At 44.2% G+C, this 26,161-nt stretch overlaps 1 protein-coding gene across 4 annotated transcripts in view; it reads right to left on the reverse strand.

The window, feature by feature from the left end:
• The window catches only part of Mpped2 (metallophosphoesterase domain containing 2), a 177,435-nt gene that overhangs the window by 82,840 nt on the left and 68,434 nt on the right, over positions 1-26,161 (reverse strand). For 3 of the 4 annotated variants that reach the window (XM_050147023.1, XM_050147024.1, XM_050147025.1), the window contains one exon: positions 4,421-4,646. In XM_050147023.1, the coding sequence (XP_050002980.1) occupies positions 4,421-4,646 (226 nt within the window). Of the gene's footprint in view, positions 1-4,420; positions 4,647-12,627; positions 12,727-26,161 lie in introns of all 4 variants that reach the window. The other variant, XM_050147026.1, reaches the window with a different exon arrangement.

Raw genomic sequence — 26,161 nt, forward strand, 5'->3', positions numbered from 1 at the left:
AGAGAGGTGGAATTTCTCTTCCTCTTTTGGCCACTGTAGAACTATCAAGCCCGGGGCCTGATCTAATTTTCCTGCTGTAGAAATCAAGGCACTTCTTCCACAGTTATTAAATGTGACAAACTACACCTGTGTCCATTCTAACATTGAAAAAAAACGAACCCTTTGTTCCTGACCCCTTGGTGAGTCAAGAGATCAAATTCCCAGACATAGGAAAGCCCTACTCATGTTCATTAAACACCAGGGAGACCAGTTCTGTGCGAGAGGAGCAAGGGACAGGCTGGCATAGAACAAGACAATCGCGCTGTCTGAGTGTGCAAGCTAGCGCCAGGGTCTGTCTACTTTTTGTGGTAGGGCTTGCTGATCCCTTAGTAAGTGTGGATTTCTTTCTTCTTTGACACAGGACCTTGCTATCAAAAGAGCAACTGAGATCAGAAAAAGAAGACCCAGTTGATTTTCACAGCCTGTCCATGTGTGAGTCAAACTGAAACTCACTTGCATTAAAGGCTGGCTACCGGTTCAGTAACCAGAAACATGAAGATGATTTCAAAATTCTACCTTCGCCTTGGTATGAACAGACAAGCAGTCAGTTACCACAGTGGCTAATATCTGACAGATTAGAATTTTTCTTCTTTAACTATTCTTTGCCTTTGAAAAAGATGCTGAAGAAGACAGCCAGAAAGAGGAAAAGGAGGTCCGTCGTGGAGGCCAAGCATGAACAGCAGGCCTGGGAAGCCTGTGTGAGCTTTCAAGGCCAGGATCTGCTCAAGCTGTCTGATAACACAAGTCCCTCTTCTGTCTCCCAAAGGGGGCAAAAGGAAATGAAGGCAGAACTTAGGGAAATTCACAATCCCAGAGAACCTAGACAACAATGAGGACCCTAAGAGAGACATACATGGATCTAATCTACATGGGAAGTAGAAAAAGACAAGATCTCCTGAGTAAATTGGGAGCATGGGGACAATGGGAGAGGGTTGAAAGGGAGGGGAGAGGAAAGGAAGGGAGGGTAAAAAAATGTATAGCTCAATAAAAATCAATTTTAAAAAAAGAAAAAAAAGGGTAGAGAAAGTTCTTTAAAAAGAAAGAATAATAAAAAATATTATAAGACATGTAAAGATGGAAAATTCTAAGAGAGTCAGGATACTGTATGTTATTGTGTTGTCTGAATTGTTTGACTACTGCGGAAGGAACAACAGCTGCTAAGAGACATTTGATTACATATGTTGTTGGAACAATCTAACATATATATTGTGAAAATCCCTTGACTTCAAAATTTAAGTCAAAAGATGTGTTACTTTAGAGAAGAGGTTTTGCTTTTGTTTCCACAGGAAATGAGAGGCTGTGGATTCATTCTGAGTTATGAAAAATTACGTCTGATTGAGGAAGACCCCCTGAAATATCTCTGATGGGGGAGAATAGCCCAGATGGTCCAATGTTTCAGAGCACCTCTGCTGCAGTTTCTTCTGAACTCGACATCCAGAATGGCTTCAAGGTTGCTGGCTGAGATAATCCGGCTTTACAGGAATACTCCAGTCAGGAATTGACCATAATCCTGAATTTTCCCAGGGTCCCCCAAAGATTACCAGTATCCCCCAATCAGCAAGAAGTAGTCTAGAGAACTCTGCCCACATTCCCAAAAGATGGGTCATGGATATTTAAGGAAATTGGGTACAAATTCTTGTTGGTAATGATCAGGGAAAAAAGCTGAACAAAGGGGATTAGATGCAGGGGTCTTGTTCTGAAAAGAAAAGAGGGGAAGCATTGTGATATTTTGTTTGTTTCTGACAAATAAAGCTTGCCTGGAGATCAGAGGGTGGAGCTAGCCCTTAGTTAACCATAGAGGCCTGGCAGTGGTAGCACTTACTCTTAACCCCAGCACTTGGTAGGAGGAAGCAGGAATATCAGGAGTTCAACACCCCGCCCCTCACCCCACCCCGGGGCTATATGAGGTTGAATCAGTCTAAAAGAGAAACAGAGTCAGGTGGTGGTGGCTCACACCTTTAATTCCAGCAGTAGGGAGGTGGAGACAGGAAGTTACAGACAGGGTGGGTACAGAGAGGAATAAAAGGCAGGAGGAGATGGGAGCTCAGCATCCAGTCTGAGGAGTTGTAGAGACAGGATACCCTTTTTCATCTAAGTATTTTGTAGAGGTAAGAACTATATAGAACACTCACTCAGGATACCATTTCAAGACACAAATCAACGCTGCCTAGTTTCTGGCTTCAACTACCTTCACCAATTTTGAATTGATTTTTTTTTAATGATTAAAAGTACCTTAAATGATAGCAATCTAGCTCTGATATAAACTTTGTCTGCAGCATGAACCACCCACCCAGACTGGGTCATACTCCATCACACCGGCTATTTCAGTTAGCAATTTGTTTTCCCATCGTGGGATACGTCGATGTCTGCCTTGGGATGCTAATCATCCCCTCATTCATCACAGCTGTAATTTTGTTTAGTTAAGTTCTATCCTAAACAGATTTGGATCAGTTTAAACCACGGAGGATGCTTCCCCCACCCCCACTCTGGTCATTGTTTCAGCAATTAGCAATCTGGGGTCTTTGAAAGCACTGATTGTTCATGAACAGCCCAATGTCCTGGGCCTGGGTGAAGATTGTTCAAAAACACACCAGGCGGGTCTGAAGAAATGCTTTTAGCCAACGCATCAGGCTTCTCTGACAATCAGAGGTCATTCTTCAACTATTAAATTACTTCAAGAATTGGACTGGGAAGTGGGAGATGCTCACACCCTGCCCCCATCCAGAACCATCCATGTCAACACCCTGCTTCATCCTGAGATCATTTTCAGATCGCAGCTGAACAGGATCCATGCCTGCTATTTATCCTATTACCCTCTGCCATCTTCTCATGCATAAAGATAAAGGATGGATTTTAATAGAGTAGAATTTAAACTGGACCTGCACGTCATGACCACGAATTATCGCATTACCCCCACACTGCCAACGCTCCTCAGGCCCTTGGCTACACTATATTCCCTATATAGAGAGAGAGACCTGCAGAGTGGTAGGGCTACCATCTGCTACCTGTTGTTTCCTAAGCAGTTATTTAACTGTCTGTGCCTCAGTTTCCTTATCTGACAAATGAGAATCACAGTGGTACCTAAATTCTACAGGCAGATTGAAGACTACATTGGAAAACTGATAGAACAATGGACTTAGAGTGGTGCCTAGCGTACAGCTGTTAAGGCGAAACTCACAGTCACTGTCAGGACGAAGTGCAAACAAAAATGTACTTCCCCACACCCTAACAGTCACGAAAACCAATTAGTAAGGGGGAAAAGGCGTTTTTTTTTTTTTCAGACAGAAACCAAACCTTTGAGTGGAGAGGCAACTGGAGTCCACTCTGCCACTCCTCCGGCAGCCCTATCCTCAGCTTGTAGCAGAGAACTTGGGGGTTCTTCCAGCTGAGATTGGGAGGGTTAGCTGGTCTGCTCAATACACACAGATAATCCTGGAATTGTCTGATACAGATAACTCCAGCCCAACATTCTCATTTTAGAGATGAAAACATTGGTTTGGGCTGAGTGACTTGCTCCAAAACACAATGGCAAAGCCAAGAGCAGAAAAAATGATAATTGTTATCCTAAGCCAATTACCAGGCTGTCTTCTAAATCCATTGCACGGGGCTACCTCTATAATCTTCTGATGGCTGGATAAAAGGTACTATTTGTTTTCACCATTTTAAAGATACAGGGTCTAAGGTTCAACATGGAATAAGTTCTTTAAAACCTGGCTAGGAAAACCGGCAGAACCAAGATCCAGAGTCCCCCTGTGAGGCCCCGAGGACATGCAATCCAGAGCACAGCAATCCAGAGCACAGGTCTAGACACCTGGTACTGTGCTGTCTGTCAGTCAGCACTCTCCGAATCGCCTGAGCATGCATCTCATCTGCAGACCCTTTAAAAACAGTTCCTTTTTCTGTTGCTGTTTGTTTTGTTTTTTTGTTTCTCAAAGGGAGGAGAATCAGGGAGTCTTTGAGACTAGGATTTCAAAAGCTATCTCTACAGAGCTGGCCAGTCTGATGCATACAGGGCCTTGAGGAACCTTGATCTACACGCAAGGCAATGCATGACTGCTTCCAGTATAACGGAAAGGGGAACGCTCTCACGAAATGTTCAGAGTAGCTAAATCTGTCAAGAGCACCAGGGTGGTCTTTCGCGAATCTTTCTACGTTACACAGACACACGTAGAGCCCCCTTACTCAAGCCTTACTCTCATTCTTCTCACCTAACGGAGTCTGGCTGGTGGTGAGAAGAACTAATACCGTGGCTTTCAGCAGTGGCAGATGACGTGTTTTGTCGAAGCAATAACCTTTCCTTCCGTCCTAGACATTGTCATTTAAAGCAGTCAAGTACCAAACATGGTTTCTTGGTTCCCAACCTGTTTGAGCAAGCACTTACCAAGGTGCACCGTATATCCTGAATCCCTTCACGGTTACCTCCGAATCTTGCAGGTAAATACTGTTTGTCAGGAGGGACTGGACATTGTCAAAGTCCTCCGGTTTCAATTTGGACACAGAGGGGAAACGGTAGTAGTCCTGTTTAACGAGGTCTGCCATGAATTCCTTATCAAATGTCAGTTCATGGTTCCCAGCAATCACAATTTTATATTCATATGGCAGGTTTCCTGTAATGAGAAGATGGAGAGAAAAAAAAAAGCACCAATTAGCACATTCATTTCCCATCACAAAATAAAACAGCCAAGACTGTGATTAGCAGACGGCTCACCCGAATGAAATGCTCATACGTTTCCTTCTATGTCCATGTAAATCAAAATTTATGGCTATTCTTTTATGCTACCAAAAATTGACAATAAACCAGAGATAGGAAGCTATAAGAAGGGAATAAGCCATTAAGGAGGCATCGAGGTTTCCAGCTCCATTTCTCTCTAGATTTTACAGACCCACTGTGATGAATCTATACAAAACAATTATCCAATTTTTATTTTGCTTTGTCTTATAGAGACTGACCATGATCCTGACGAGAAGGCTTGGACTCAGTCTGGCTCTCAGAAAATAACACAACCAAGTATCTTTAACAGCATACATAAATGCTAGATTTAATACACCCTTCACACAAAAGAAGCGGCACATAGAAGCATTTTATAATGCATCCTACGTCCAGATAAGGAGCCTCCAATGTCAGATTGCAAGTCTCATTTTACATTTACCTTTTGGCTTCTGAGTAAACAGAACATTATTAAGGGCCCGTGATTGGAAGGCCAACTTTCCTCCCATTGGGACGGGAGAGGAAACTGTAAAGCTTAACCCCCTTTTAATATTTATACTATGGAAATGTGAGTTCTTGGTGTGCGCTTTTTATGCAAAAGTTTCCCGATCGAAATGAGATAATTCTGGGAAGAAGAATGAAAGCTATAAAGGAAAACCCAAACACCAGACTTCTGCATAGATTTATAATGTTTGAATAAAGTACAGGTCATACATATTAATAACTCACTGTGATGCAGTAAGAACCGAAATTCCAAGGGGAGATAGAACCGGGCAGCCAACCACTTCCTGAGATTAATGCCTTTTTTTTCTGCTCTGTCTCTGCCCATCCCAGAAACTCACCACTGAGCTATTGCTCATTTTATTTTATTTTGGAGTAGAAAAAAGGGTGGGGCCGTGACACAAATAATTCCACCTTGACTCCTGGGTCCAATGCAAAATTAATGTTGCCTGCTATTCTGGGAAGAATTAAGGTTACCCTGAGAAGGAAATAGAATACCCTTGTAAGAATTGATCCTTACCAGCAAGCCAGAGTTGATGATTTAATTAAGGAAACTTAGTGGGCCAGACTTTTCACTGGGAGTGGCAGTAACTTCTGCCACTTGGATTTCGGCAGAGTAACCTGTAAAGACTGCACATAGAGCCCTTGCCTTGCCAGCAGCCCGAAACACAGGCAGCGGCTAGCACAAGTGTTTCCTAAGACAGTGGTGATGTTTTATAACAGGGCCGTTTTCTTCAGCTCTTGATTTGCAGTTTCTACGGGTAATAGAATCATATACACAGCATGTGCTACAGCAGGGAGGCTCGAGAGAACGGTGAAAGCAATGACAGAAAATGATGCTACAAGAGGGGGAAGAAGAAACATGGAGGCCAGGAGTCAAGGGACACCTGAAGACCCCCTTCACACAGCTGTGTGACACACCTCTGGCCTCAGTTATTTGCAGGGCTGTAGAGACGAGTGCAATAGAAGTGGGAAGCCACTCTCAGAGGCATGCTTATGCAAGTTGGGCAATTAGGAGCACGATGTATGTTGCAAATGCCTTAGAATGGTGCGGCTGTTTTGTGCGATTCCTACACTTGAAGCACAGATGAAAGATGGATTAATAAGGCCTCAAATTCCCAGCACTCCCTGCACTGAAACTATGCGGCCCCACAACTCTGCTATCACAGCTCTGTGGTTAAATAACGCACTAGGTTCTTCAAGTCGGAAGAGGCTAGACATGTTTTCATGAGCATTGCTCTCTTCTGAGGCTGGTCTTCCCTGAGAGGGCCTTAGCTACCGGCCCAGCCCACACTGTGGTCCTCTGTCTCCTCTGTCGCTGATGATGGGCTCGCTGGAAAATCACTCAGTAGCCACCGCTGCTTTCAAGAGAGGCGCGGATTCTCCCTATGTCCTCATTTTGGATATTTGGTTCAGCACGATTGAGAGATTAAGACATTGGGCAAAAAAAGTGCTCCCCCACCACACCCCCACTTTAACTGTCCAAAACAAACAAACCAAAAATAAAAGGGGAAACTTCTGCGAAGGAAATCCTCCCATGGAAAGTAAGTATCCTTGGCATCTTCTGAATCAGGTCTGAGAGAGTCCGCTAGAGCACGAAGCCCCGAAATGAGCAGCCGCGGGAGCGGTGATGATATTTACACGCCGCCAACACACTCATCTCACCCTGAGAATCCAATAGCGGTTTCCAGGTTCGGCCCTGGGTTACCCGTGTTATGAGATTGTCTGACAGATTTTCTTTTTTGCTGAGCTGACCTTTCATCTATAATCTGCCAACCTTTCTGTTTTATATGAAAAGTGTAAGCAGGGCAGCTGACAAATCTCCTGTTACTTGATGGCATTTTCTTTCTTTTTTTTTTCTTTCCCACAAGACTAGATTAATTTGGAAGGCTGCGCAGTCAAGCTTCAAGCTTCTTGGTATTCAAATAGCATCACTTTCAAATTGTCAGACAAAGAGGTGCCTGCCTTTATCCATTTTATTCAGATCAGGCCATCTAGGCCAACCCACTTGAATAAAAAGCATAGGCCATATTCTACTTTCTTAACGCAGAAGAAATCCCTGCTCTGTGGGACCCGAAGAACTACCAGTAGAATTAGTCAGCGTGTCCTGGGAATGAAAGACAGGATTATTCTGGGTGGAATGGAGAGGAACCCTCAATAAAAGTCTTAAGGAGTTAGCATATTTTTAAATGCACAATTGGAAAGCTAGAGTAAGTGTGATTTATAGCATTATTTTCATATATATAACAAAAATACATATGTAATATGCACTTATATGTATGTATATGTGTATAATAAAATATTTAACTGTCAGAACACTTTTGAATAAACAGCACAGATAAGTTACAGGTATAGCAACAAGGCCACAATGGATGAATGAGATGAACCCAGCCATCAATTCAAGGGATAGCTAAAGATTCTGCATAGGCACATGAGTGGGCAGAGACAGTTTATTCTGTCCCACAGCTGAGCCTGTTAGCTCGGGCCTAGAATTCCAGCATTCAGGAGGCTGGGTCTGGAGGACTGCCACTAATTCAATGCCAACCTCGGCTACATAGTTCCAGGCCAACCTGGGCTACATGGTGAGACCCTGTCCTTCCCAAAGAAACAGAGAGGGATGATATGAAGATTAACTGCCTCACAGCTGCTGTGCAGTCTGAGGGGCTGCACGCTCCTGTCATCTGCTAGCCTCCAGAGCAGGCACCATAACATATTTCTGGGTTTCTCTTCAACTCCCAGGATTGTCGACCATGTGAATAAAGGAGGAGGAAGGGTCTCCTTGCTTCTTCGCCTTTGCGTCCCCCTTAGTCCACCTTGGTCACAGCTTATGCTTCTACCCACCAGATTCTCAAACCACTCCTCCCATGCCTGCATACACCTTGCCTTGGCTCTCAGATATCTTCTCTCTTGAGCAACAGTTTTTTTTTTATTTATGGAATCTTCTTTTGTTGTGAGTTCATATTTACCCATCCCGATTAAGTAAGAGTCAGCAACCACTGGCAAGTAACCAGGTGGGCCTGCTGCACACACGATCCTAAATGGATCAAGATGCTTCAGCACTTTGCTCCGAAACTCCTGGGAGGCGTCCAGATATGATAAATTCAACCTACAGATATGTTAAGTTTAGTTCTTCACTGAATCTTACTTTTAAAAAAAATGAACTAACATTTAGAAAGCAGAAGATAACACACACACTTTTCAGAGCTTCCCACCTCTCTTGGAAAACTGAAAAGCATCCAGCAAAGTTCACAAATCCTGCAGGCCTTTCCCACTCTCACTGTGGCTTCTGCTGGGCCCACATTGGCTTTGCCTCACCGGCCATTGCAGTTTTACACCAAAGAACACGCAACCCAAGGCAATTTAGCTTCTGTTTTTATTATCCTCCAAAGGCTTCCCTGGAACATCCTTAATAACTTCCCAAGGGACAAAGCAGAGCTTCTCCGTTCTCACCTGGGCTGAGCTGACCACAGTGACCTCACTGCCTCTACAAATATCCACTCCCTTTGGTTGCTGATGCTCTGCTCTTCAGAGTCCCTTTGTCCCATCTAGCACCACCTCTCTCTTCTTCCTCAGGTGTCTTTGCGTCCTGTCCCATCCGTGACACCCTCCTCATCCTTACATCTTCGGGGAGTGCTGTCTTGCCATCCTTTTTAAATTTCTGCTCTTCAGATTCAATTCTAAACCAGTACTACTGGGCTTCAGGGGAGCTCGGGGTTAAGAGTCGGGGCTCTGCAGGCTTTGCCGTGTATTAGCTGTATGACTCTGGACAGTTGCCTTTTGTTCTCAGGGCGATGACGGCAACAGGGGCATGATTTAAAGCTTCAGAAGCACATGCATGTCAGAGTAAACATGATCACGGCTGGAACTCCAGGTTTTAGTTTTGCTTTTCATGGGTAACTCAACTCCCTTTTGACTTAAGGCATGGATAGTGGCTTAGTTGCTTGTTTGACTCAAAGAACTCAGTTTAATACTTCCTGATGATAAGCACACAACTCGTATTTGCTTAGTGATACAATGAATGAGCATGCCCAAGGGTGCTCAAGAGCTTCTTAGACTCCAGAAACTAGGCTCGGCACACTAGGCCATGACAAAATGGAACTCAACATCACATTTCCTTTCCAGTTTACGCTTTCATAAAGTGTCCTACATAAAGTGTCACTCCGACATCTGGTCTACCAGCTAAGCTCCAGTCCACACCTTCCAAATGATACTTTCTTTGACTATAGGTAGGAATAAGGAATAACATGACAAGAAGAGCTCTAGGGGGATAAAATGGGATCCTAATCCACTTCTGACACGCTGGCCCTTCAGTAGACATGGGCTGTGCTGTGGCTTGTGATGATGATGGAGAGTAGCCCTCCCATCTGCCATCCAAGAAGCCATTACTTCATCCACAAATCACATCCCTCCCTGCGGCCACACACAACAGCATCACTCTCAGAGTACTGCGGCAGACAATGGAAAAGAAACCTCTGAAAACTGGCAGAATCTGGCAGTGGTGAAATATCCCCTTAAGCAATGAGTGTTATCAGAACCAATGAGGCCACTGGGATAGAGATAAAGAGACGAAGCATGGTAGGCTGCAGCTTGTGCCCACTGGTAAGACAAATCTTCCTTAGAATCAACATAAGCATGTCACTTGATTCCCCCTCTTGTGGAGCCCATCTCTTGGCCTTTCATTCACAAAGGACTAATATGGAGGCAATCCAGATTCCATTCCTCTTAGCAGCTTTTATTCCCTTGAAATGTCTCTAGTTTTTCCTAGACCCTGGTGGGTTCCCTTTCTTGGTGTGTGTATAGCAAAGAACAAGATAGCAGCAGCACCCAGTGCGGGCAAATACCTTCAGCTATGTGCACGTCAGGTCAGTCCTCGCTCTAAAGTAAACAAAGGGACCTGGTCCCTGGTCACAGCATTCCGGACCCAAGTGGCCTCAGCTAATCACAGCATGGAGGCAGGAGAATGTGCCAAGGTAGGCACACCAGTCTGAGGGCTCCTCAGAGCTAGAGCAAGACTCAGGAGAAAAGCACAGTGCTGAGGGGAGGGACTTGCTCCCACGTTTACCAGAACAGCTCTGTGTTCTTCGAATTTGCAATCTGAGGAAAGGGCACATTTGGAAACGCTTTTTAAAAAACGATTTAAAAATGTAAAAATCAACAACGTGATTTGGATACCAGAGAAATGACGCTGTTTGCCATGGGGTTACCAGCCACATGGGTAGCACAAGCAGATTAGAACCTAGATCTTCCCTCCCAAGCTAAAGTTTTTATTACATAAAGCCTAATTTGCAAGAACCTCATAATGCCCGGCTAAGGTTCCCCTGTCACTTGAATTCCAGTGTCACTTCTCCATCCCTGGGGAGCTTTTCTCTAGTTCTAGACTATATGTCCCTTTTCATTTGTACAATGAAGCAGAATGTTCCATTCTAGATGTTTCTCTAGCTATGTCACGGGTCCTGCAAGAAACATGAGGGGCAGTGTCAGCCTCACGCTATGACAACACATAGCTTGGCTCACTTAAGGCATTCCCTAAATTATACTGCAGCTGTTGGCCTAATTTTCTTGTCCACTACCTCCCAGGGGACTCTGGGAACCTTTTCTGGGAAGGGCGGGGAAGGGCAGGGAAGGGTAGGGAAGGGCAGGGAAGGGCAGGGAAGTGCAGGGAAGGGAAGGGGGTCAATTTAATGTCTGGTCCTATATTTTATATATAAATATAAATATATATAAATATAAATATATAAATATAAATATATATATATGGAGAGAGAGAGAGAGAGAGAGAGAGAGAGAGAGAGAGAGAGAGAGAGAGAGAGAAAGAGAAAGAATTGTATTATAAGAAATAGGACAAAGCTTGGACAGGAGAAAGGAAGTCCAAGGTGATAAACTCGACACCTATGGGAGCGGGAGAGGGCTGGGATAATCCCGTGAACGGAAGTAACTGGGAAATTAATAGAGGGGAGTCAGAAATGGGGCACCGGCGCATCATTTTCAAATGCTCATACACAAGTGCTGCTCTGGATAAATAAGATTCCCAGGATAGCTTGCGCCACTCCTTCAATAAAAATTAATGTGCCTCAAAATTAAGTATCATATATAACTGCAGCCTGTTTTTCTGCCATAAATCATTATAGAAGGTATTCCAACAATTTGCTCTTCTAGGGCATCTGCCTTCCACACGAGCTTATCTGACACTTTCCATTCATCCTGAGTAGGGATTATGGGAAATAGGGTGACCAAAATGGCTCATTAGTTTGTGGCTAATCTTCCCCATGGCCTATATTTTAAATCAAGAAACTGGTAAACAAGTCTAATTGATAGTGATCTCTTATTTTCATCCGCTAAAGCCATGGGGAAACAAACCCCCAGCACACAGCAGAGAAAGCATCCACAGCTCTCTAGGCTTCATCTGTATAAGAAAGCATTGTTCTGAAGCAAAACTTAAGACCTTTGATTCCTGCGGACACTCCTCTCCAATACGGAAGAAACGGAGAGGTGAGGTCAGAATAGAAGAGCATGCTCTGACTCCCAGGTGCTCAGGGAAATCAGCCTCAGAAGCGCGGCCTTCAGGCTCACCTTCCATTCTGAAATGCTGGAGAGCGACCTCACTTTGTAGGACCACAAAGAGCCCAGTTAATATTGAATTCACTACGATTACCCTTGCACCATTTCTAAACAAAATAAGAGCTACGCGGACAGACTGCTACCCAATCATCTCCCTGAGCCCTTCAGCCCTCCTGCAGCAGGGCAGGATATTTTAGAACTCCGGTCCCAGACACCAGCAATGTGTAAGGGACTCTGTGACACCTCAGAGACAGAGAAGAATAGGAAAATCTTCCTGCTTAAAATTCGCATTATATTTCTGATAATGTGGAGAAGGACCACAGAAAATATCCAAAACCCTGTAGACTATTCTCCTGAGGAATGAGTAAGGACAAGTCAAGACAGAAAACTGACCAAGTGGAAGAAGAATGAAAGGAGAAAACAAAATCACAGCAGTGGCTAGGAGGATAGAGGAAATGGGGCCCAGGTACAGCCTAGGGAGACCTCTCTTCTCAGTTCTTCACTTGGTGATCTCTGGGTGAGGACTGTAAAGAAGGCCAAGTCCAGCCTGAAGCAAGAAGGGAGCATTGTTAGCCTCAAGAAGACAGAGGCCACCTTGGACCCAGAAAAGACTTTGGCTCTTGGAGTCCCCTACCTAAGCATGAAATAGCTGCACAGACCTCCAGGAATCCCTCTTGGCTCCACATATCCACTCGCTTGCCTCAGCTGCAAAACCACCAGAAACACTCAGTCAGGGCAAGCTCTGTCTCTGACCTCAGTCTGTCCCCCGTCAGGCTCCATTACTTCTCACAAGCCCTGACAGCTCTCACGTGAATACTCACACTTGCTGATGGAGCCACACAGCAGGTTCAGACTGCTACCTTCTCCTCTGAAACTCATGCATTAGGGTTTCTTCCATGCTTGGCAATGGGAACCCAAGTCTAAGAAATATTAAACACAGAAAACTAGATTACAATAATGTCAGGGCCGAGCCAGACTCCCCGGAGAGGGAAAGAATGCTGAGCGAAAGACGGATAGTCCGCGTCAGGGATTATGGGAAGAGTACAAAGACAGCAGTAAAGTTTCCTCGTCTTCTTCAGTCTCCTTCACAACAAGACTGCTACGGGACCAGAGATGCCACAAGAACTGTTCCACACAGAAGAGACAAAAGTCTACCCCATCACCCTACTGCCCCAAGGTGCTCTCGTGACCTGAATAGCAACCCATTCACCAATGATGAGTGGCTTATCTGAGAAGTGCCAAACCCGGAGAGGGCAACCACTGTGCTCACTATATATTAGAGACCATAAAGACATCGCAGAGATGCTGTTCTTGTCCCCCAGTAACTTCTTGTTCATATGCATTCCTATTTCAACCATACTTTGTTACATCATAACTTACACACACACATACACACTATCCACACTCATACATATGTGCAGACACCATGACGTAATAAACATGATGACTAAACACCTCCATATGCTTAACTGAATATCTCTAAGTTGCCACCAGGCCCACATGTTGTGTGGCACATGCAAAGCTATTGTGCTATCTGGTTACAGTGGCACCCGTCTGACTGAGGATCACTCAGTCATATAAGCCACCATCTGTCTGGACAACCGTAGACAAAAGCAGTGGATTCCACTCTTTATTTCATCTAAAATTTGCCTTACAGACAAGAGCCTTGGCTTGTTTACAACGGTTTAGAAGAGCATGCAACAACAACAAAAAAAATGAATTGCCTTCTCACGACCCTCTAAGCTATCTCCTTCCACTACAGAGGGGTGGATCTCAGTCAGGGTTTCATGAGCCAGCACCAAGATAAATCGGTTGAGACATTGTCAACTGTCATCTCAGTCGGCTATGTATTTGTATCCCTGAGCGGAGGGGAGAGTATGACTGTTAGGCTTGGAGGAAAGAGCACAGGCATTGGAATCACACAGACCCCAGATTGACTACCCACTTCCAGCACTTATTTCCTTCAAAACTCAGATTGAGAGCATGCTCTTTAGCCTCATATTACCCATCAGATGAAAAATTATGTGATCTATCCTTCAAAGCGGGCATGGAAATTAGCCAAATCAGCAGAGACTGGACACAATACCCGACACACGAAAGGTAAGGACTACTCTCGTGGTCCTGCGCTACATTTCCTTTCGCTCTGTGACTTCATGCGGGACAAGCAGCCAGCCTGCTGCCCCTTTAAGACAGGGCTCAGTGCATCCCCTTATTAGCAGAGAAGGGCCTATGACAAGGTTCTGTGACGAGCTGACAAATATGTTGGACCTTTTCCCCCCACAAAGCCTTCCAAAGGCAAGTGAGAGGAAGGTGTTCCTCCCAGCGATGATTATAAAATAAGTGGCAATTATTCTACTGAATAATTAGGGGAACAAATGCAGATCCCGGGTGTTTGCATTTTACATCATTAGGCACGGTGAAGACCAAATTAAATAAAAATAACACGAGGCATAAAGGCCGTATCTTTTAAGAGAAATAACTATTTTAGAAGCTTTTTAAATTCCCTCCTCCTTAACCTTGCAAATAGAAATTTAAAAAAAAAAAAAAAAAACTCCTGTTGAAATCACTGCTGTTCTTGTGTGCGCGGAAAGAACACCAGGGCCTGTGAAGGTGGGGTTTCAGCTTGCAGGGCTTCCTTGGGGCTGGACTGCAGAAGCCAGAGCGGAGGGCTGACAGCCGAAATAAAATCTCTGCCTTAACAGCACCGCTGGGGCTAGATGAAAACGGTCTTCTAGAACTTGATTAAAACTAAATTGAAAAAGAACATATTTGGCTAATATTACATTAGACTAAAATATAGAAATGAACCCTAATACTCTCGGAATCTAATCAGCAAAAGCCATCTCAATTTCCAAACTTTCAAGGCATCTTCTTTAAATGCATCACAGATCAATTTACATGGTACTTTTGCCAATAAGCCAAACCAAATCACAGGCTGCAATTGACTTATATTGGAAAGTGTGAGAGCGAATGCTAGAGAATGCAATTACGGAAAACAAACTCCATTTTCTCCCCTCTAAAGGGAGTTTCGGGGAATATTTTATTGCCATCAAATAATATTTCTGAAGGCATCAATACACAATTCTATTTTCTTTTCAGAGTCCCCATACCCTTTAAATCTAATCCACTCTGCAGAGTATCTTGAAATTTAGAGAAAGGCCTACGAAAGGGGATATTACTTCGCACACACATCCTACGTCAATTTTAATAATCTGCACTCTGGACAGGAAGTTGCTTTGAGTAAAATTTAGGATCCAATAAAATTGACTTTTCCCCTTTTATAACTCAAGCACTGCAAGGAAGAGATTCACAAGGAAACCCCGCAGGAGAGGGTATTTTGATCAATGGTGGCAGTGATAAGACAGGGAAGATGAGACTGCATTTATTTCCTCTCCCAGGGTTTCTCTGCCTCATCTCTCAGTTGGCACCAATTACTTACAAAAAGGAATCAGAGTAAATAAGGAGACTTCCAGAGATGAACTTTGCTTCCCTTGGCATACTAAGGTGTCCTAGATACACTCTGTGTTCTGATGCCACAACACCCTTCCGGAATTACACAATGTGTATTCATAAGTGGCAAAGTACTTCTAGAAAAGTCTGTCATGTCTCTTGAGGCTCCGCGTGTCAGGATACGGAGTTTGTAGGCCTCCATCAGGTCCCTGTCTTCTTTTGTTCTCATTGTTGCCCGGTGTCTTGAGCACCCAGCTGCCAGCAGCCTTAAGCAACAGTTAAAGAAGTTAAGTTCCCACGGTGTCTTCTGGAGCCCATGCCTTGTCATAAGTGGGATGTACAGAACATAAAGTGTTCTTTAATGCTCTGATTTACAGAATTCACAATAGTTTAAGGGTTGTCTGCAGTGCAGAGTGTGTGGTCTACTGAGAGCAGCTCCCACTGGTTCTCTTCAATGAGCACAAAGCAGAGTGGCCCTCGTCCTGCCAGGGTCCTTGCTCGTGGACATTTGACGTAAAGAGAATACAGCCTGCCTTTGTCTTGAACTGTTCAGCACAATACATATCACTTTCTGTCCTTACCGTATGCATTCCTCTCCTCTTGCTACACACCCTCTTTAGACAGCATGAACGTCTCCCAGATTTTGGCTCATTTCTGTGATGGGCCAAACTGTCCCTCCCAAATACACATGAGGAGGCCTTTACCCTGCGCACCTCAACATTACTATAAAGACTGTAAAGAGGACATCACAGTGGGCCTTCATCCAACTGGAATAGTATCTATGTTATGAATGAAGAATGAGTAAGTAAGAAATACTTCTATCTTGACTAGGAATCATCCCAATATAACAGGTTTGTACCTCAATTTTGTATTCAACATGGCCTTAAAGTATTAAAAATCCTACTTACATTTCACTCTAGGATGCCAGCAATTATATATAACATATGTAATTATACACACACACACATATATCTCCTGAGATATATAAATCATTTGTGATTGAGAAACTACATCCTCCCCCCCCCCCTTTTTTTTCATGAAATAGGGTCTCAAGCATGTAGACCAGGCTGGCCTTTAACACATCCCCCTTCTGCTTCAGCCTGCCAGGAACTGAGATTACGCTTATGCTACCATACCCAGCTAAATCTCTGTGCATGTTTGTGTATGGGGTGAGTGTGTCATGTTTGTATGTGTGCATGCCCATGTTGTGTGTGTGCACACACTAGTGGAGATCAGAGGTCGACAGCCAGTGTCTTCCCTCCATTGCTCTCCACCTTATTTATTTACTTAGTCGGTGTCTCTCATTCTAGTCAAAGATCACCGATGGATAAGCTGGTTGACCAGAAAGTCCACGGTAGCTGTCCTCCACTTCTGCCCCTCCCACTCACTGACAGAATCACAAGGACACCCCATGCTGACACAGCTTTTACATGGGCGCTGGGGATTTGAACTCAGGTCCTCATCCTTGTACAGCAAGCTTTTGTATGGACCCAGCCATCGTGTCAGCACCCCAGCCAAATCTGATTCTGAAAATGTCTTGTAAGGTGGGCCTTTTTGGTGGTAAGAATGACGCAAAAGGGGGCTAGTGTAGTGAAAACTGGACTTTATTGAATGAGTGAACAATGGACAGATGAGCAAATGAACGAAATAACATATCCCACCACTAATGCGCTGTCATCCTGAGAGAGAGGGAATTGGTCCTGCTGTTTAATATTATTCATTCAGAAAATCTCCCATCCTTTGTTCCCAGGATGTGGGATCAATAGATGGACTTAACAGTGTAGGAATTTCTTATTTAAGGGAGGTGTCTGTCTTCATGGCATCTCTTTATCGGAACGTTTTCACCTCTAAGCTTCTCAGGCATGTTCCTGCTGTTTTGACAGCTGGCTTTATAGAGGCCACTCTTCATAAACGAACCACTGCCTGGGCCCATCCGGGACACGTGTGTGCATCTTCTCAGGCCCCCAAGCCACTGGGTCAGATGAAAGAATCTGTACTAATTTATGTGCAGGCCCAGCTCTTTCCTTTTGCTTCCAGGAGAAAAATCAAGGAGCAGCGGGGTGCTGCTAACCTCCTCTGCTCCGAGTCCAGCCCGACTGAGTTCCCAATGGGCAGAGACCTCAGCCATCAGAGTCCTTCCTTCTGTGGGATGGGAAGCTGAAACCTTGTAAGGCGACTTGACTCCACTAAGTTCAGCCAGTGATGCAGTTACAATGTGTGTGTGTGTGTGTGTGTGTGCGCGCGCGCGCGCGCGCGCGCGCCTGATTCTGCAGACCAACCCTTTCCTCCTCCACTGAGCCACACAGGGGTATGGGCAGTTTGAGTCTAGGTAATTATTGCGGCTTGTTGTACACACCAGAAGGTTTCTGTTTGGAGGAACTGAGAGGCTTTCCTGAGGAATATCATCATTCTATAACCACAAGGGCAAATTCCTAAAACTAAAACCCATCACTTTCCGTAGGTAACATCAAATAATAAACAAGGTATGTAGAACAGTCTGTTCTCTCAGATACCGATGGAAACTCAGGTTTCATGCTGGGGAATACCCTATCCATTTTGATCTGAATCTAAGGTTATTTCCTAAAGGCTTGGTTGCTGACTGGTGGGGCTTTGGTGAGGGACTGGCTCCTCTAGGCACTGACCTGATAATGGACTAATCTCTTAATGAAGCCGCAATAAGATGCTGTTATTGAGAGGTAGGAGAAGTGGCTCGCTGGGATCTGTCCCGGAAAGCTATAGCTTGTCCCTACTACTTCCTTTCTTGTCTTATGTGCCCAGGCCACATGAGTGAAACAACCTTCCTCCTTCATGTGCTCTGAATGTTACATTTTACCTGGCGCTCACCCAAAGTAATGGAGCTCTAAGACAATGACCTGAGACCAGGGACCAGAGTCTTCCCTCCTTCAACCTGTTTCCCTCAAGTCTGTCACAGTGGCAACGCCTGACTGACACTCTCCGCTCTCCTCTTCTAATCCCTTCTGTTACGATTCCTAGCCATTGTCATAGAAAGCATCTGTTTGGCCATTTTAATTGTGAGTTTATATCAGAGTAAGTTAAAGTGACAGAACCACCTCCCTCAGACAGCCACAGTTCTTCCAAGTTTTACTTTCTCCTCCAATACAACTCATGAAACATACTTAATAAAATTCAGAATACCAATATTGGGATATCAATTTTTCTTTTATGTATCAATACTCAAAGGGCTACACCGAATTCACCCAACCAATAAGGCACCCCCACTTCTTCTCAAATAAGAAAGTGGTTTGTCAACGGTCTGGCAGGTAAATCGTCCTAGACTGTTAACTTATAATACGCAGCTTACTGTGATGACAGTTTCATCTCTTCATAGTTCTAAAACGCCAGTCTTTATTGTTTTTTAACTGGGATTATTCTCCTCATAGAGAACTGCATTTTTTCCTTGAACAATAGCATTGCTGTGTTCCTATGTGGGGGTATGCTTACCTGCGTGCCTGTGTGTGTGGAGGCCTCAGGGCAGCATTGCTGTGTTCCTATGTGGTGGGCATGCTTACCTGCATGTGTGTGTCTGTCTGTGAAGGCCGCAAGGGAGCATTGCTGTGTTGCTATGACATTCTCCACCTTATTTTCGGAGCCAGAGTCTCTCAACGAACCTCGAGCTCACTGGTTGGCTAGAATGATTGGCCTGGAAGCCTCGGGATCCATACAGCTCTGCATCAGCCGTGAGATTGCAGCCTGCCTCTTACATGATGCTAGGATCCAAGCCAGCATTTTTGGGCAGTAAGCGCCCATCTCCTGACCCCTGTTTTTCTTTATTCTTATTTCTATTTAATTTATGCAAAGGCTCCTGCAAAGTGAGGTCTGTACCTACTTTTCAAATCTAGCCACTTTGTAGGAAGGAAATCTAACCAGATCCCATTAAATCCAACGAGCTCCCGGATCCTCATGAAAGTAAATATGAGGTTTCATAATTAAACAGGATCTCCTTGTGTTCAAGCAACAATCTAAATCTTCCTACAACATTCAACTAACATTTCCTGGGGTTTTAGGATTTTACAGGCTTTGCATTTAGTGATGGCTGGAAGAATGTTGTGGAAAACGGCAAAGTATGCCTGCCCTCAATGGACTTAAGCTCAGGTGGGACCAGCAGACACCAGAGAAGTAAACAAATCATCTTCTATCTGAGAAGTTTGAGCCCATGCTCGGAAAGAAGCCATCAAGTTCCATGAACCAGCATATGGGGGGAAATTACTGAGATATGGCAATCGAGTAAGAACCCTTTGAAGGAAATCAATCAACAATTTTTCTTTTGTCTGCTCACCCTTTTAGTAGAGATTCACACGAGAATGACACCCCCAGTTCTGTGTACCACAACGTAAAGGGGCAGGAAGCACACCCCTGTCTGTCCACACACTGAAGAGATGTTAAAATAGTATCTCAAGCATTCAGCTCCTCAAGATCTGGCTTTATAAAAAGACCCTCAGATACAGCACTCTTCTCTGGTTTGCTGACTGGATTTGAAAAGCCAGCCCTTGTATTCAAATGTGTTCTAAAAATGAGTTTATTTAGCTCTCTGCCTCCGTGAGGACAGCCCAGAGAAGCTCTGCTATTGAGACAACGGCGAGGAAATAGAATACCCATGGGAAGGCTGAGCCGTCCCTGTGGGGGTTGTCCAGGGAGGGCCTGAATCCCTTCAACAATACTAACTCAAGTTCTACCATCGAGGCTGTCATAATACTGGCTGAAGTGGACATCTGATGTGCAGCGTGCCCAGCCCTGTGAGGTCAGTGCCAACGCTGGATCCTCAGAAGCTCCTGGGGCTACTCGCCGGCTCTTGTCCACGGTCATTCTACTAGTCCACCAGAGACTTTCCCCAGCCAGTTCCTGAAAGCCCAGACACTGGGAGGGAGTGGGGAGGAAGGGGTTCCATGATCGAACTCTTCTCTTAGTTCAAACACGACTTGGTAACAGAACTTAGAAGTTGTTCAAGCCTGTGTCTTGCCACAGATCATTTTTTTTTTTTAGGACGGTGGAACACATGAGAAGATTCTGGGAAATTTTCCCTCAAAGAAAAATTCAGTAGGAAACTTAAAGAAAAAAAAATAGTTTGCTGTGGTTGAAGGCAGGTTGCAGATAGGAAAATGGGTGGGGTTCTGGCCTGAGGTATGCACCCATTCCTCTCTCTTAAAGTCCTTGGAACACAGTGGAAAAAGCACTACCCTGGGAGCTGAACCGTACAAACCTTTAAGTCACTGTATGGCCAGAGATCCACAGCCTCTTCATCCAGTTCCTCCTCAATCTGCTGCTCTGCAGAATTATGTAAGGAATCTTTTCTCCTCCCCCTTCCTTCCCCTTTCAGGTCAGATTCCAGTTTCCAGCTGAGGAGATTCTGATTTTCCAGGCCAGAGTGGGCCATGGCCTTAAGGGAAAACATTGTCTATCCCCACTTTCAGTTTCCCCAGGAATCAGATAAGATCTCTAAGGCTAAAAGTGAGGGGCTGGTGAGGCACTGGGAGAGAAGCCTCTTGTCCCATGTTCAGTTTGACCCTAGGCAGAGGCTAGTCTAGTCACACGGCACTGCACAGTCTAGCTCAAAAGAGAGTGGGTTCACAAAGCTGGAAAAGAGCGGTGACATAAGCCCGGGCTGCTCTCTCTTCCGGGACGCCCAACAAGGGATGCTTATCACTCTGTACCAGTGGGTTCTGGTCCCAAAGAAACCCTGCTTTCCGTCGTCACTTGATGATCAGCAATGGCAACAAACAGATTAACTTGAATTATTAAAAAGATGCCTCCTAGGCTGCCTTCAGGAATCTCAACATGCTAATGTCAGGTTGGCAAAAGGAGGCAGGTTAAGCATCTCAAACCAGAAAGCCATATAATGATGCTCAAAGATGGGCTCTCCCTCTCGGATCTTTGGAGGCCAGCCTCACAACATATCCTGGAATCTTCCCTCTGGATTCATTTGTGGTGGAAAAACCTCACCTAGTGTCTATCAGAAGGATCCTATAGAACTGGCAAGAGGTAACACAGAAGAAAAGATAGAAAGGAAAGGGGGGAAGAATAAGAGAAAAAGGGCTGGCAAAATGGCTCAGCTGGTAAAGGCTCTTCCTGCCAAGTATGAAACCTGAGTTCCATCTTCTGAATCCATGTGGTGAAAGGAAAGAACCAACTCCCAAAAGATGCCTTCTGACTTCCACATGTATGGAACGCACACACAAGCATGTATACAGCAAATAAGTAAGAGAGAGAGAGAGAGAGAGAGAGAGAGAGAGAGAGAGAGAGAGAGAGAATATGGCAATCAGGTAGGTATATGTCTTAAAATGTCACCCAAGGCTGCAATGGCCAAGCCACGCTAGGATAATATATTAGAGGAAGTTACACCAAAAGAGCTCCATTTTAGGAAAACAGTAGGCTACTGCTCTCCTAAAGATGTTACACAGTGGCATTTATAGACAAATGAATGCACTGCTCACGGCTACTGTGATCCATAACACCGCAGCCCTCCTAGTTTTGACCCTGTTTGCATCTCCTTCTGGAAAGCCACAGATCCAGGAAAGGTAGATCGTGATTAGTCATGACGTCTACTTCCGTTACCTGTGGCTGTTTAAAGAGTACCCGTGGCATCCGTCCAAGGAGACACAGGGCAGTCTACTGAAGGGAGGATCTGGAGACATTCATCACCTACACAAAGAAGTCTATGAAAGGGAATGCCTCTTCTTCCACCAAACACTTTTCATGTTAGACTATACAGGGAGATTGTCAATCACTCTCCATCCTTTGGTACATGAGGAGAGGTGAGAAAAACTGAAAGAAATCACCCGATTTCCATGAATAACCCTGACTTGCCAGACCCTCAAAATCCTTTGCAGATTTGCTCTGTGGGACGACACATCTCATATTGCTTACGTCAAAGCCTCCTACCCGACGTATGCTTATACTTCCATACACTCAATGTATTTCAATCAAACACTTCTTTGTCTATCTTCTAAGTCTTTACTGTAAAAGCCTGGTTAGATTCTCTGCCTCTGGCAAGATATTAAGAGTCTGTGTAAATGAAATCAAGTGAGGATGGCAATTGTAAGGTTAAGAGCCAACACACACAACACCTACCCTCCACCAGGTACCACCCAAAAACTCTTTACACACCACCCTGACAAATCTCAATAATAACCTTTTAAAGTCACAGCTGCCATCTGTTTTACAGACAAGGCAAGAGGTCACGGAGAAGAGTATGGCAGAGAATGGCCTGGTGAATGCCAACCAGAGACTGCAGAATGCCTCACTAACTCGAGAGATCACGTGGTCATGACCAAGGGAGTGAACTAGCTGAGGAAATCCCATTACAGCACCAATTTTTAGGACTCCAGAGTAGACGGTGTGATTTACAAATATAAACTAGTCTCAAGAAGTCAGAATTTTGAACCACTTGCCTGAAAGACTGTCATGAATAGAAAAGGTTAGGGGGGTTGAGCTAGTAGCCACAGAAAACTGAGCTGCCTCAGCTGTGGAAAAATCTAACCGGGTAAATTAAATTGACTAGTTTTCCAGATCTCCTGCTGCCTGACTAAATAAGGATTCGAAGCACTTCCGAAGTCAGTTACCATCAGACTGGTTACAACCTTAATTATTTAAATATTTAAAATAATAAACCAAAGATAATCTGCTTCCTGTATTATATCAGAGAAGCTGCCTTTTTTTTTTCTCATTTTCTTGCAAGCCTTACTTATCCACTAGCCTTGGGTTACCTCATAGACATGCTGAGAACCACCACCAACAGACACAGAATACAATATGCATGAACACCCTACTATGTAAAGGAGATTTAACAGTATCACCAAGCCAAAAGTGCAGCTACTTCAGGAACCTTCTGATAAGGACTTTGACATTGTAGACTCTCCATAAACAGTAGAAAAAAATTTCAAAAAGCCGACATACCTTTTAAGCTTGTCTACTTCCTATCACAGTCAGAGATCATTAACATCACATGACCTAAGATGAATGCCACGAAGCCAGAACTAGTAAAGATACAGCATGTGGGTAGTCGTACCCCTGTCCTACAGCGTGGCACACATTGCTAATCAATCATAACATCTCTTCCACTGATTGTGGATAGACACGAGGTTACTTCTCAACAAAGAGAGTCAGAGTTAACCAATGGCATGAACTCTACATTGTTCCTCTGAAGCCATCTCTGAACATGAAGAAAATGGGTTCAGATCTCCCACTCCTATAAAAGGGAAATGAGGATGTGAGAAGCAAGCGGTGCCTGCTCATGTTCAGAATCCTCTTCTCTTCCATCCAGGCTCATTACCACTATTTGCTGAATTTCATTTAAGCGAGCGAGCGTGTGTGTGTGTGTGTGTGTGTGTGTGTGTGTGTGATGAGTGTGTGTATATGTGTGTGTGTGCGCGCGTGCGTGTACACTGGTTCACATGCTAATTTGGCTAACAGGCTTGGCATTTCTCTAATAAGAATGCCTAACTGAGAAGAGCTCATGAGACACTAGAACCAAAACCGTTGGATAGTGAGTCTCTGAGGCTGCTCGCAAGAAGCAGGAGACACTGTTTAGGAAGCAGCCCATTTTTCTTGTAATAAAGTAAATCAAGATAGCAATCCTAAGCACATTTATTAACCCCCAGTATGAATAACAGCCATCAGACATGGGTCTGTCAGTTTTGTATTAACATAAGTTACTGCATTTTGGGTTTGCAATAGCACAGCAATGCCAACTCTACTGGAGATAATTGCTAACGCTGGAATTCTGAGAACCAAGCCCTGTGTTCAGCAAATGCTTTTTAAAAGAATTTCAGTCTTAACAGTTGCTTGCTCAGAAGAAATTCATTTTACATTTAAAAAAAAGAGAGAAAGGGAAAAATAAAACAAGGAAGCATTCAATTGAGCAAGCATTTTCTTAACTCATTTTAAGGTAATCTCTTCCACTCATCAACCATTTCTCCAAGAGGTGGGACCACTGGAAGGGGATTCTGTCTGATTTCACTATATGCTCCATTCTCTACTGGGGTAAGACATAAAATAATGCGATGATAATAAAACAAAAAAAGAAGAGCTTTGTAATAGTCAGGACACACCAACCAATTTTAAATTGAATTACACAGCCTGCTAATCTTTATGATGGGGTAAGATGTCTTCCAACATTATGCATTATACTAAAATTTGCAGCACGTGCCCCTCCCCACTTCTTGAGCTGCTATGACCCACCCCTTACTGCCTCCCCTCCTACCTTATCATTAAGATAGCTCATCTCCAACCCCCAAAGCATTATTCCTGCTGTGTGGGGAGGGAGGGGTGATTCTGTGAAAGATTTCATTTTTATAGCCATTGTTAGTTGGTGTGTATCTGTATTTCACACTTGGGCACAAGGAAACAGTATTATGAATACCAGATATATTTTCCTAATACCATAAGCACTTTTTTTCCCTAAAAGGATAAAGGCAAACACACACAGGCTAGAGTAGCACGGAGGAGAGATGCTCGACGTTGAAGATGGATGCTGTGCACTGCATGCTTGATGTTCGATGAAGCAGCTACAGCAGAAACTCCAGATTTTCCAAGTCTAAAAGTGACAGGAGCCCTGCTGGAAGATGAACCTGCATGTCTGGGGTGTGCCCTGGCCCAGTTGGCAGGTTTTTCACACTCTGTAGGTGATGGGAAGATTATTGATGAGAAAGGAAAGACCTTTATCTAAGGACAGGGACAATATCCGTGCTGAATCTCCACCTCTGATAGAAATAAGAAATAAGAAAGGAAGGCAAGGACATCCAAGGCAAGTTTCTTCTTCTTTCCTGCTCCTGTAGAAGGAGAGGAAGGCTCTACATATGCCCAAGGGAAACCATGTCTGAGCTATTACTGAGAAGCATGACCCTTCTTTTTTTAATAATTTATTTATTTTTATTTTATTTGCATTGGTGTTTTGCTGACACGAATGTCTGTGTGAGGATGTCAGATCCTAAAGTTACAGATAGCTGTTAGCTGTCATATGGGTGCTGGGGATTGAACCTGGGTCCTTTTGAGGAGCCGTCAGCACTCATAACTGCAGAGCCATCTCCCCAGCTCCGTGACCCTTCCTAATAAGCATGTATGCTGCTCTTTATCTTTTCTTATTCATTTATTTATTTGTGGGGAAGAGAAAAGTGTGTGTGTGTGTGTGTGTGTGCGTGTGTGTGTGTGTGTGTGTGTGTAGTCAGAGGGCAACTGGACATCTTTTGAGAATCAATTTTTTCCTTTTGGCATGTGGGTCCCAGGGATGGAACTCAGGTTGTCAGAATGACAGGAAGTATCACACACCGAGCCCTGTCACCAGTCTGTAAGCTCCATCTTGACAATTTACACTACTGCATTGTGAATGCAGTCTGAACTTCATGGTGTCTTATAAAAAGAGTCAAAGACATGCTCATACAGATGACTCGTGAGCAGTAAATTCATGCCCATCATCCCTGAACTGCACCCCCAGGCAGGGCCAAGTTGAAAGCTTACGTTTGCAAACTGAGGTGATAATGGCCAACAATAAGGAGCTGCACGGAGAAAAACTAGAAAGACCCATACAAGGGACCTTTCTGGATCTAATCTACACTAATAGATGACTGTCAGCAGACACTCTGAGACACTCTGATTGCTTCCCAGCATCCAGTAACAGTATTCAAACTGTGGAGAGCCGGCAACCATCCCTAGTAGCCACCTGTGCAAGGCCACTCCCTGTACAGTTGCCACAGACCACTGCTAACTTTCTCCATACTGGCTTATACTAGATGAACTTGGTTGCAATAATAACATAATATGGTCGTAATGACTTAAAAATTCTAAAAGTAAAGGATTTCGCGATCTGATTGTTTCATAGGTATCTTTGCAGCCCCACTAACCAAGAAATAAACCCAAAAAACAAAATGGCAAACAGGATAAGCTGAAGGAAGA

The sequence above is a fragment of the Alexandromys fortis genome, unplaced genomic scaffold (genome assembly GCF_014885135.2).
Source record: "Alexandromys fortis isolate MF-2015 unplaced genomic scaffold, M_Fortis_MF-2015_v1.1 scaffold_12, whole genome shotgun sequence".
Lineage (NCBI taxonomy): Eukaryota > Metazoa > Chordata > Mammalia > Rodentia > Cricetidae > Alexandromys > Alexandromys fortis.